This window comes from Myxine glutinosa, chromosome 11, assembly GCF_964187855.1.
Source record: "Myxine glutinosa chromosome 11, kmMyxGlut1.1, whole genome shotgun sequence".
Classification (NCBI taxonomy): Eukaryota; Metazoa; Chordata; class Myxini; order Myxiniformes; family Myxinidae; genus Myxine; species Myxine glutinosa.
This window is the reverse complement of record NC_136271.1, coordinates 46,049,311-46,062,994: the sequence shown is the minus strand read 5'-3', so window position 1 is coordinate 46,062,994 and position 13,684 is coordinate 46,049,311. Positions and strand designations below refer to the sequence as shown.

General features: G+C 43.6%; 1 protein-coding gene across 2 annotated transcripts in view; it reads right to left on the bottom strand.

The window, feature by feature from the left end:
- LOC137436635 (RNA-binding protein 25) overlaps positions 1–13,684 on the bottom strand; it is a 188,310-nt gene that overhangs the window by 110,660 nt on the left and 63,966 nt on the right. For both annotated transcript variants that reach the window (XM_068130599.2, XM_068130598.2), the window contains 2 exons: positions 9,288–9,470; positions 6,785–6,842 (listed from right to left, as the gene is read on the bottom strand). In XM_068130599.2, coding sequence (XP_067986700.2) covers positions 6,785–6,842; positions 9,288–9,470 — 241 coding nt within the window. The remainder of the gene's footprint in view (positions 1–6,784; positions 6,843–9,287; positions 9,471–13,684) is intronic.

The following is a 13,684-nucleotide window of genomic DNA, read 5'->3' as shown; positions in this document are numbered from 1 at the left end:
CTGGGTGGGGATACCAGTTAGCAAATAATGTAAGTATTAAATTATTTTGAAGTACCATAAGTCTGTAAGCTGTTTGTCACCATGGAAGTAAAGAGATTGCTTTGATACACTGGTTTATTCAATATGTTTCGAGTCAAGACTTCCGTTTCCGGTCCCTGGAGCAAGGAAGCGTCTTCGATCTCTGCACGGCAGCAAAAGTTATAGTATTTTTTCCATTCGTGTTTTCGTCAATTTCTACTCGTTTTTTATTGTGCATGTGTTGCAGGGTGTTTTCCAGTTGGTGTTGATTTGCAATTCTTGCAAACTTTTGTATAATTTAATCGTTTTCTGTCCCACCGGGTGCGCGGCCTGGTTTCTCTCGGCTTCCCTACCCCCATAGGTGTTCTGTGAATTTAAGTTCTTTCCTTCGCTGTATTGCTTATTTCTTAGATTTTCTCTTCTCCCCCTAACTTCCCCGAACATCGACCACTTGTCTAACGTTTTAAATCTCTTCAAAGTCTCTTCACGTCTCTTCTCGTCACGTTACGTCTCTTCAAAGCTGTCCATGCGCGCACGCTTTCGAAGTTAAGTAACTTTACAATTGTGTTTTTGTCGAAACTATCTTTCTTTCGGTGTGCGTAACTATTGGTGTGTCTTTAATAGTATTCTTGGTGTTGGTTTTTCATACCTGTGTACAGAATCGTCGGTTAGTTCGTCGTATCGCGTATTCTGACGCCTAGTGTAGTACTAGTAGGCTACCGTGTCTGTAGTACTAGTACAGTGTGTCAGTGTAGTACTGACGTGAAGTACAGTGTGTCAGTGTAGTACTGACGCTATCGTGTCAGTGTAGTACTGACGCCTAGTGTAGTACTAGTAGGCTACCGTGTCTGACCTTGGCTTGAGGCTGTTTCTGTCTCAGCGGTTCTTCGATTGCGCTCGCAATTACTTTCGGTCTCTATTTTTCACGTTTCACGTTCGGTCTCTGTCTCTGTTTTCATCTCAACTTAAAAAAAAAAAAAAAAAAAAAAAAAAAAAATCCCTTCTCTGTTCTTATCCGTTGTTCGTTCGTATTTGTTCGTTGCTGCTTCGACCACGTTGTTCGTGATCACGTGTTCACGTCGTTAAAAAATGTTTCAACTGTCCCCTGAACTGTATTCTGTCATATACTATAACACCTTTTTCTTCTTCTTCTATAAAAGGATGCTTTCGACTTGCTCACCAAATCTATTCATTCCAAAAAAAAATTCCATCTCTTACAGTTACAGTGCCTCTTTCATACATTCCCTAAACTCTCCAGAACTCCACCCATCCTTCAGCGTCCTCAAACGTATTTTTGATTTGAAGGTCTCAAGAAACTCATTTTGCAATAAATGTTCGTTTCCCATTAATCGTACACTTTCTAAAATCCAATCTCACCCCTCCCCTCCAAATCCTCCCCATCACCCCTCCCCTTCAAAACTTGCCCATCACCCCTCCCCTCCAAATCCACCCCCTTGCCCTTCCCCTCCAAATATTCCCTATCGCCCATCCCTTTCAAATATTCCCCCTTTCTCCTCCCCTCCAAATCTTCCCCATCACCCATCCCTTTCAAATCTTCCCCCTTGCCCCTCCCCTCCAAATCTTCCCCATCACCTATCCCTTTCAGATCTCCCCCCCTTGCCCCTTCCCTCCTAAACTCCCCCCACACCCCTCCCCTCCGAGACCCTCCCTCACTCCTCCCCTCCTAGACTCCCCTCTCACCCCTCCTCCTCAAAGCGTCCTCCCCGCTTCTTCCCCCTTCCAACTTTCAGCTTCATCTCCCTCAACCTTCTGCCTCACTATTCCCCCTCCTCAAATAACACCTCACTGCGCCTCACCCAATCACCATCAAACCTTTTGTCCGCCCCATTCTTCCCTTTCTCCAAGCTATTCTGAAATCTCTGACACACCTTCAACAGCTCTCCCTATCTCTTCCTCCTCTTCCACATCTTACCCATCTTACCCTACCGCCACCCCCCCCCCCCCCCCCCCGTTTTGTATCCGATGCTCCCCCTTCCTCTTCTTTAACAGTATGGACCTCAAACATCCGGGGCCTTCGCTCAAACTTGACTGACCTCTCCATACAGGTTGCTTCTGATAAACCAGACGTGATCTGCTTAACAGAAACTTTCCTCCTTCATGATGTCTCTGATTCCTTGGTATCTCTCCCAGGTTACTCCCTCCTCCGGTATGATAGACCTGAGCCTCGTCCTGGAGGGGGAGTTGCTATCTTTATAAAAAACTCTATTCCTCACTCGCCCTGCACTGCCCTCTCTCCACATCACCCCCAGGAATACCTTTGGCTACGGCTTCCCCTTCGCTCCCACCTTTTGTTCATATGTGTGTTGTACAGTCCACCAAACAGTGATGACTCCATCTACATCTCGCTGTCTGATAATATGGACCAACTTCTATCTGCCCATCCCAACTCTCTCTTCCTCATATGTGGTGATTTCAATTGTCACCTTGGCAGTTGGCTGGGTGTGGGTTCCTCTCTCACCAGCCATGGCTCTTCAGCAAAGGATTTCTGCGACTCACTGGGACTGACACAATCTGTCAATTTCCCGACCCGGATCTCAGTCAACGGAGCATCTTCTCTTCTGGACTTGGTTATGACAAACTTCCATGAAAATGTCTGCTGCTCTTCTTCTGCTCCAATCGGCTCATCTGATCATGTGCTTGTTAAAGTGGACATCTCTCTGACCATTCTCAGAGAGCCTCCTCAGCGTCGACTTGTCTGGCATTTCACTCAGGCCAACTGGCACGGTCTTCAAGCAGCCATCAATCATCTGGACTGGTCTCCCATCTCTACCACCTCTGACATCAACTCATCCTGGGAATTCTTCCAAAGTAAATTGCTCTCTCTCATGCACAGATTTATCCCATCTCGTCTTCAGTTGTCATACCCTTCCTGCCGTCCATGGTACACGGAATCTTGTGGTGAGGCTATTGCCCAGAAACAACTTGCTTTCGTCTCCTGGAAAGCAAATCCAACGGAAGGAAATCTCATTTCCTTTCACAAAGCCCGAAACAAGTGTGTGTCCACCCTCAGGAGAGCCAGGAAACAATATCTCTCCGTTCTCAGGACAGAACTCTTATCTGTCTCCCTCTTCCAAATCCTGGTGGCGTCTGGTCAAATCTGTTTCTGGTGTTTGTTCCCCCTCCATCCCCTCCCTCACCTCAAACGGCCACACGGCTGATTCCGCACGTGAAAAAGCTGAATGCCTCAACTCTGTGTTTGCCTCTAAATCTTGTGTCCCAAACCCATCCCTCTCTGTACCCACCGTACCCAGTCGTACCCAGCTGCTCCTGGACTCTGTCCTTTCCTCCTGACAAGGTGGAAAAGTTTCTGTCAACCCTCAACTCTGATTCTGCAACTGGACCTGACGGCATCAGCCCACGGGTCCTAAAATCCTGTTCTTCCGCTCTTTCACTCCCTCTCTCTGTTCTCTTCACCCTCTCTTTTGCTCAAGGTCATCTGCCAACTTCTTGGAAATCTGCCAACATCACCGCTTTGCACAAAAAGGTGCAAAAACAAATCCCAGCAACTACAGACCAATCAGCCTTCTCCCAATTATCAGCAAAGTCATGGAATCCATCATTGCTTCAGATATGAAATCTTTCCTCTTCTCCAATGGCTTGATCTCTGATCATCAATTTGGTTTCAGACCTGGTCACTCTACTCTGGACATGCTGCTTCTGCTTTCTCAACAATGGATGGAGGTCCTCAATGCCAAACAGGAAATTAGAGCTGTTTCCCTCGACATATCATGTGCCTTCGATACGGTCTGGCACCCCGCTCTGCTCACCAAACTCTCCTCTTTTGGTATCCATGGAAATCTCCACGCATGGCTGGCGGACATCCTCTCTAGTCGTAGTGAACGTGTGGCCCTGAATGGGTTTCTCTCATCTCCTCTTCCTGTTCAGGCTGGAGTTCCCCAAGGCAGTGTTCTGGGCCCTGTGCTTTTTCTGGTCTTCATCAATGATCTCTCTGACTCTCTTGAAAATCCTCTCTATCTCTTTGCTGATGACTCTACTCTCTGTCGCTCCATTCTTCATCCCTCAGATCGGCAGTCTGCAGCCTCCTCACTCTCTGCAGACCTGGACAAAATCACAGACTGGGCATACAAGTGGAACATGTCTTTCAATCCTGACAAATCTCACACTCTTACGATGTCTCTCCGAAAAGACCGACTGGACAACCCTCCCATCCATTTTCTGAATAATCCTCTCCAAGAAGTTCTGTCACTCAAGCTTTTGGGTCTCACTGTCTGCCATGATCTTTCCTGGGAAAACCACATTTCAAATCTGGCCTCCAAAGCCAGTCGCCGACTGGGCATCCTCCGTCGTGCGAAGTCCTTCCTTGGCACACCTGAGCTCGTCACCACATACAAGGTTTTCATCTGCAGCTCAATGGAATACTGCTCTCCCCTCTGGGCTGGTGCACCTGCCTCACACCTAGCTCGTCTTCACGCTGTTGAAACCAAAGCATTCAGAATCATTGGAATCTCCCGCGATGAAGCTAACTCCAAGGGCCTCTCACTCACTCACCGCAGGCAGGTTGGTGGTCTTTCCGTCTTCTACCGACTCCTCTCTGGCCTTTCCCCCCCCAGCTCTCTCTGGGCTCTGTCCAGCAAATATTCCTCCAGGTCGCACAAGATCTGCCTGCAACCCTCTTATGGTTAAACTGCCAAAATCAAGACTCTCTGCTCACCCTCACTCCTTCATTCCTCTTTTCGCCCGCCTCTGGAACAAACTCCCTCACTCTCTTCAATCCCACTCCACCCTCCAGGTCTTTAAAACAGCTGTTCACCACCATCTCTTATCTTCTCCCATCCAAAACATTGATATTTTCTATCCCCGCTAATTTCACCCCAATTCCACTTTTTTGAAATACCAACTTCTATCCTGGAAGTCCTTGGTGTCCTTGCGTTTGATCCTTCTGCCCCCCCCCCTCCCCCCAAGCCCTCTCCCTCCCACACATCTCCCTGCTCTTAAATGTTGTGTGCCCTCAAGTGTTTGTGTGCTTCCCCTTCTCTTGTCTTCCGCTCCCTCTTTTTATATATTTTGTTTGTCTGGTTGATTTGTTTGTGAAATAAATGTCAGCTCTTTCACGAGCCTCGATTCAGTATACAACAACAACAACAACAACAACAACAAAAAAAAAAAAAAAAAAAAAAATGAACCAACCATACTCTCCATAATCCACCAACCTTGCAATCACGACAAAGGGCTTGCAGCGTTACGATTATATTTACTATATTATTATTATTTCGAAGACGACGTTACTGTATCAATAAACCGAGGCAAATTCCTCACTCTCGCAATAATTAGTACACCCGCTTCTCATCGAGTCAACAATGAACCGATCATACACCGCTTCAATCCAGTAACCTTGCAGTGATGAAAACGAGACTGCAGTATTACGACTATATTTACTAAATTATTATTATTAACGTTATTATTATTAGTACAAAAACAATACTGCTGTATTAAGAAACGTCCGAATCAGCCTGAAGGTGAGGCATGAACAATGAAGACATGAAGCCTAAGGCCAATACGTACTGTGTTGTTCGAAGACCCGTAACGCTGATGCTTTCGATATTTGATGGTCATTTTAACAATCGGTTTGTTTGTTTCACACTGAATGAGAAACATAAAGGTAGAGCATGCAGATTGTGATACATGACAGGTTCAACGATATGTCCGGCCTGAATGGCATAGGAATCAAAATGGCAGTGTGTGGAGTCGGCCGTCGTACCACCATAATGACATCGCATCACATTTTGGTATATTAATACAATAGTATTAATTTATGATTGGAAAAATGCAGTTTGGAATGAAAATAGATATATTGACTTTAAATGAATGAGTAAATGACATGAGGGTTTCTACATTCTAACCGTGACATTCGTGGATTCACCATTTGCAGTTTCACTAGTGACTGGGTATGGAACCATTCAGACTGGGTACATTTTTTGCCCAAGTCAATTCACGAACTTGCTGTCAATGCCCAATGTTGAACTGAAGGTGGCACAGGAATGTAGAATTTATTGGTTCATGGTTTAGCTTTCACCGTATCTGCATTTTGTCTGCTTTCGGCTTCCCACTCCGTAGCATGGGCACCTCTCTAATCTTCTTATATAAAAAAAGTTTAAACAACTTAACAACATGCTTTATGGTAATGTTGAAATCTCAGAGCAAAAATCACTTTGGCTTGGTTGCGAAAGTTCAGTGCGTGGTGGATGCTTTGATTTGAACCTCTGCTTAAAATGAGTGAAATGAAACGTTTAAAATTTTGAATTATTCTCACAGACTTCAACATCACTATAATGCATGGTGTGAATGATCGTTTTAAGGCCATTTTTCCCTGCTCGAGCAAGGGTTAGCCTTGCAGGCCCCATGACAATCATGGTTCCCTGTTTGAGGCAATGTTTTTATGGCTGGATGCCCTTCCTGACACCAACTATAATGCATGGTGTCAAGTTGTTTAAACTTTTATACAAGATGATGATTTGTAACATCTGATACCACCTGGTGGTGCTACATGAAACACATTTACAAAGAGAGAATTGAAGTCTTCCCCCCACCCTGAACCCCCTTCCCCAGATATGCTACCCAGAGAGAAACCATACTTGGGGTACCCTGCGGCCATGCGGTACCCATGAAAATTTGGTTGGATTTGGTTCAGTAGTTTTTCCAAGCATGTATAAACAAAAATAAATATATCAACAAACAAATGTACAATTTGCACTTTTATAATATAGATATATCGGAGGAAGCTCACCCTGAAGCTTGCCAGATGGACCCTGCACCCTTTTCCAGCCCAAAACTGTCCCACATTTCTATAAAGGCACAAAGAAACAGCTGTTACGGTCATTTTGAAATGGGCAGCATTAAATGTTTGAACACTTGCAAAGAGGCACAAATAAGAGGGTACAAACAGCTTCACATACAAATTCATAAAGCACGATACACAAGTATGTTGAGCATTCTACAAATAGCTCCAATGGAGGAAAAGAGGTGTAAAAAAAAAACAAAAAAAAACTGATGCGAATGATGAATGGAATCCATCTACAGAAAAATTGTAATCCACAATGTAATTGATCGGCAATTTTTCTGTAATCAGCATCGGTCAATTGGAGTCATTGTGAGTGCTGATTACCGATTAGGGTACTCTACAGTATACGACACAACAACATTTAGTAGCTTTCACCCTTGTATAGGGTGAATGTCAATAACCAAATTTTAAAAAAACCGGCAGTCTAACAACGGCGTAGCCGTGCTTGGATCTGCTGTCCCCCTGTCATGTGACTAGATCCTCAGCTCTGATTGGTAGACATTTGTGAGGGACATACATACATACACCAGATATAGACAGACAAACGCTGTTCCAGACGGCATTGCCCTACAGGATATGCCATACAAATATGGCTGCCGAACCACGTGACAGATGGCGTCATCATTTTTTTTTCTCGACCAATTTATCCCGAGATCACGCTCAAGAAATTTAATACTGATAGACATTTCATACTGATCAAGTTGCCATTTTCAATTTTTTCAATGGAGTAGTTTCGGAGATAGGTGACAAGTTTTTCGGTTTTTCCAAGATGGCACCTGTACCACGTGACCTATGACGTCATAATTATCTTCTTTTTTTTTAAATCTACAAGAGGCGGTGCACCTATGGTGAAAATTTTGTGTCAATTGATCCAATGGTTGCAGAGAAAACGAATTTTAAGGGGAATAAACATGCAAAATGCCAGCAGAAGGGTCATACATACATACGTATGGACAGACAAACGCTGTTCTATATGGCATTGCCCTATGGGCCATGCCGTAAAAAACAAAGTTAAATTATGGATGTTTCAAGGAGATGTGCCTAAGCATTATTCTTTTTTAACAGCTGGCAAATCGGCATGCAACGGGTCAAAAAAAAAAAACGAAAAAAAAACGGCTCAGTAATTTGGAAAACATTAAAATGGCAAATGGCTCAGCAATCAGGCATTATCAAATTAATTTTGCTTTGAACTCACAAAATGAAACAACCGTTCCAAAGCACAGCCGATTCATATAAATTAACCATTTGCTTTAGAAACAGCCCACAGGAACAAAGGTAAAAGCACCCCACTGCTGAGGTTAAAAGTTTAAACCGACTGTACCTCCTTCTTGGTCAAGTACATCTTGACGTCATGCGTTCCAAACGTACCCACCCGAGTGCATCAAAGAGTCAGTTAAATTTATTTTTAAAGCGTCAGATATCTCCAATTTATCAACACAGTCAACGGACAAGCGATTGACTTACTGTATGAACGATTGTTCAGAACGGAATCCCTTTGCAACCTGGGGACCCCCTGTACTGTATTTTATAAAGAAAAAAAAAAAACTTTAAAAAAAACTTTATTTATTTAAAAAAAAAAAAAAAAACTAAAAAAAAAAACTTGCTTTTCACTTGACCAGACAAGTATGAAACACTTCATTTTATATCCATCAATAACTTATCGAATGAGCACATAGTAGCTCATTCTTCATACACAAATGACAAGAGGCTGTGCCATCAATATGGAACACAAATCGATTAGAGAAGCAATTTAAAATGTATCGATTTACAGCCACTCAACAACATCAATCACGAGCATGGCACCGACCCGACACACACGCACCCCTCAATTTATGAACGCTCTACGTTTTTCTTCCAACGCGATTTTATCTCTGGTTTCACCAAGTCTTGAAGTACTATTCGCTTTTGAGGAAGGGAAAGCCCAAAAAGTCAGTGTTTAAGTTTTTCACAACTCAGATAAGAATTGAAATCGTGACATTTTGGCTTTAACATTGCACACATCTTAATCTAACAAACTAAACGTAAATCCAACTGCAATCAGTACTACAAGTGGAGGTTACTTTACCATGTATGTAATGTGAAGTGAGTGATCAAACCCAACAATCACACGCAAATTGACATATTGGAAATCTTCAGCTTGCAAGGTCTCATTTAGAAACATTTTCATTGTTGTCAATTACCAAATTTGTCTGGAAGTCTTTACGAGTCTTCATTATATAAAAAAATAACCACCTTTAGAGGCCTTCATTCATACATACATATAGCTTGGTAAATAAGTTCACAGAATCATGCATCCATTTTGTTATATTTGACAAGTACAGTGCACAAGGTTTTCTGGAGACATATTAACTTTGGAGTAAATTTAGAGAATATAGTATAGCAAGAAAAAAATAAAATAAAAATAAATAAATAAATAAAACTTAAAATGCAATTCATCTATTCAACGTACAGCAAGCAGGAGGCCAATAAGCGCCTCAGATGCCTTTTCCGAAATGTTCCCAATGAACACAGTTGTGGCTTGATTTGTCAGCTCATTGGGATGAACGGAGGGAACGGATATTGGAGCTTGAATCAGGGCTTGTGAAATCGGAGGCTTGGCTATCATCACTGGGTTGTGCAATGGCAAGAACACCTTATGAAAGGAAAAGGAATGGTAAATGAAGACACAAAGTTAATCAGTTTAAATATGCAAAAAAACAGCATTCACTTCGTGTCAATTATAAGTTTGCAAAGAAGCTCACCAATGATAGCCATTACCAAATAAAACTACAGTACATCATATATGTGATCCTTCAATCTTTCAAGTGCAAGGAAAACTTTTGTAAGGTCTTTGGAATCATGGAAAAGCAGAAATTTTGAAGGGAGTAGGTTTTCCATTGACAGAAAATGGATACAGACAATAATTTGAGAACTGGCGAGATCTTGGAGACGGCGGCAGGGATTCTCGAAGCTCCACACGGTCTCCACGTTTTCAAAGTTGTCTGTTCACAATTGTATTTTGTCGAAACTGTATTTATCTTTCGGTGTGTGAAGTTATAGTGTGCACCTTGGAAGTTTCTCGGTGTTTATCTTTCATAAATTAATCGTCTGTTTGCCGCGTCGCGAGCAAGGCCTTTGCCGCGTCGCGAGCGATTTGAAATCGAAGTTAAGTAATTGTTCCCATTTGTATTTTCGTTATAACTGTATTTATTTTATGGTGTGTGTACGTATATTGTGTCCCAAGGAAGATTTTCGGTGCAAATCTTTCATACCTGCATTGAAAATCGTGTTAATTCGTGTCGTGTCTTGAGGCCTTGTACAGTGTACAACCTTGAGGCTTTGTTTTTCTCTCAGCGGTCCGTCGTTTGTGATCCAATAACTTTCGTTCTCTGTTTTCCCAGTCTTTTCACCCCATAGCCTACTTCCTTGTGTAAATCTCAACTCAAAAAAACAAACAAAAAAAAAACATTTCCCCTCTCTCTGTTCTCTTCACCCTCTCTTTTGCTCAAGGTCAACTGCCATCTGCTTGGAAATCAGCCAACATCACCGCTTTGCACAAAAAGGTGCAAAAACAGATCCTAGCAACTACAGACCAATCAGCCTTCTCCCAATTATCAGCAAAGTCATGGAATCCATCATTGCTTCAGATATGAAATCTTTCCTCTTCTCCAATGGCTTGATCTCTGATCATCAATTTGGTTTCAGACCAGGTCACTCTACTCTGGACATGCTGCTTCTGCTGTCTCAACAATGGATGGAGGTCCTCAATGCCAAACAGGAAATTAGAGCTGTCTCCCTCGACAAATCACGTGCCTTCGATACGGTCTGGCACCCCGCTCTGCTCACCAAACTCTCCTCCTTTGGTATCCAGGGAAATCTCCACGCATGGCTGGCGGACTTCCTCTCTAGTCGTCGTCAACGTGTGGCCCTGAATGGGTTTCTCTCATCTCCTCTTCCTGTTCAAGCTGGAGTTCACCAAGGCAGTGTTCTGGGCCCTGTGCTTTTTCTGGTCTTCATCAATGATCTCTCTGACTCTTGAAAATCCTCTCTATCTCTTTGCTGATGACTCCACTCTCTGCCGCTCCATTCCTCTTCCCTCAGATCGGCAGTCTGCAGCCTCCTCACTCTGAAGACTTGGACAAAATCACAGACTGGTCAAACAAGTGGAACATGTCTTTCAATCCTGACAAATCTCACACTCTTACTATGTCTCTCCGAAAAGATCGACTGGACAACCCTCCCATCTACTTTCTCAACAATCCTCTCCAAGAAGTTCTGTCGCTCAAGCTTTTGGGTCTCACTATCTGCCATGATCTTTCTTGGGAAAACCACATTTCCAAGCTGGCCTCCAAAGCCAGTCGCCGACTGGGCATCCTCCGTCGTGCGAAGTCCTTCCTCGGCACACCTGAGCTCCTCACCACATACAAGGCTTTCATCCGCAGCTCAATGGAATACTGTTCTCCCCTATGGGCCGGTGCTCCTGCCTCACACCTAGCTCGGCTTCACGCTGTTGAAACCAAAGCATTCAGAATCATTGGAATCTCCCGCGATGAAGCTAACTCCAAGGGCCTCTCACTCACTCACCGCAGGCAGGTTGGTGGTCTTTCTGTCTTCTACCGACTCCTCTCCGGCCTTGCACCCCCAGCTCTCTGTGCTCTGTCCCCCAAATATTCCTACAGGTCGCACAAGATCTGCCAGCAACCCTCTGATGGTTAAACTGCCGAAATCTCGGCTCTCTGCTCACCTTCACTCTTTCATTCCTCTTTTCTCCCGCCTCTGGAACAAACTCCCTCACTCCCTTCAATCCCACTCCTCCCTCCAGGTCTTTAAAACAGCTGTTCACCACCATCTCTTATCTTCCCCCATCCAAAACCTTGATCTTTTCTACCCTCGCGAATTCACCCCAGATCCACCTTGTTTGAAATTCCAACTTCTTTCTTGGAAGTCCTGGCAGTGTCCATACGTTTTATACCTCTCCCACCCCCCCCCCTTCCCATGCCCCCCCCCAAAGCCCTCGTCCTCTCTCAGATCTCTCGATGTCTCCATGTCTCTCGGTCCCTGCTCTCAAATGTTGTGTTTGTGTCCTTCCCCCTCTCTCCCCATCTTGTCTACCGCTCCCGATGTTATATGTTTTATGTGTCGGTTTGTCTTTCTGTGTGATTAATGTTCGCTCTTTCGCGAGCCTCGATCTTGTATACAAAAAACAAACAACAAACAAACTGCGGCTCAAAATAAATGATTAAATAACTAGAAAGAGTGCCCGTCCCAAGTAATGGGAAAAGCTAACATAGGATCCCCCTTCCCTCTCTCCTCCCTCTCCCAATCCCCCCTTTCCCCAACCCCTCTCCCCCACCAGTCCTAGTCCCCTCGCCCCCCCTCCCCATCCCCTGTCTCCCCACTCCCTCCGCTGTCTCTCACTCTTCCGCACTCATCTTCACGTGCATTTGAACAGAATCCATAACCATGCCAACTGTTTTTTCAACCAAGTAAATCGATGATTACCTTTCCAATGGTAGATAATCATGTGAAGGTATTGGGGCAGGGGTTGGAGTTCAAAACCACAGAAGTTTTTGGGAGCAAAATACATCGCCAGTGAAAGAAGACGATGACGCAGCAATGTGCAGGCATACATAGAAACGCTCTGCTGGGACCCGTATCAATAACAATCTCCACATGGACTGAGGTTATTATGCACTTGTGGCGCTATGTTATTAATAAAGAGATACACAATAAAATAATTTTTTTATACATCATCAAGGCTCGTTCGTGGAAGAGCAAGAACACAAACAGACAATGATGTTCACGGCATCAACAAAAGTCGACACAAAAAGTAGAATCCAAATCCAAAAAGGATAACTACTGGCGTCCCTCAACGGTAATCTTACTAAAACACGCAATTTGGTGTGTCTGTCTGTCTGTCGATTTTAACCACGATACGTTCGGTTGTTACTTATCCAATCTCAACCAAACTTGACAGGAGGACTAAGGGTCGCACAATTAAGGTTGTAGTATATTCATTCCCCTCCCCCACCCCCGCCATTAATAAACTGTCAGTTAATTAATATTAGTTAATAAACTGATATCTAATACGAATAATATCTCCCCCTCCCCAAGGGGTGTTCCCCCCTTCAACAAACACAGTGTTAACGTGTATAAATAGCTTATCGTGCAGTTTTTGTGGGATTACCAGAAGTACCAGAAGCACCTTATCGTATCAGAAGTACCAGAAGTACCTTATTGTACCGGAAGTAAAAAATATTATAAACAACAAACACGTATGATTACCTTTTGAAACAGTCGATAATGCTGTTTAACACAAAACTGAAAGGGAATAAATGCGGGGTGTGTTCAGTTTCCAAGCATGTCACGCTTGCCAAGCCAGCCGTTCCTTATCAACGGTTTTGAATGGAGTGCTTGCTCGAATGCTCAAGCCACTTGGTGAGTGCTTTACAGTAAACTTGGTAAATTAACACACCCCTCCCCCTCCCCTAATGCTACTGAGGCCCAACCTTAGATCTCCTGTAATCTATATATCCCAGAGAGGAATGACGCTTCCTGCGCTGCCGGAGTGAACGGGCGTACAAGTAAAATAAAATCAAACAATCAAATATATCAGCTTTTAATGAGTCAATATGATACAATCATGACGAGTGCACAAAACCCAACAAAACACAGAGGATTATACACACAAAGTTATGGATTAAGAAAGATTAATTATTTGGGAATTTGGGAATGGGATTAGACAGCGAATCACACAGCCAATCAGCGCAATAGGTAACAGGTAATGGACAGCCATCCTCATCATATACATATATAAACTGAACATCAAAAGAAACATCACTTTTATTTTTTGAAATGTGCAGGTTT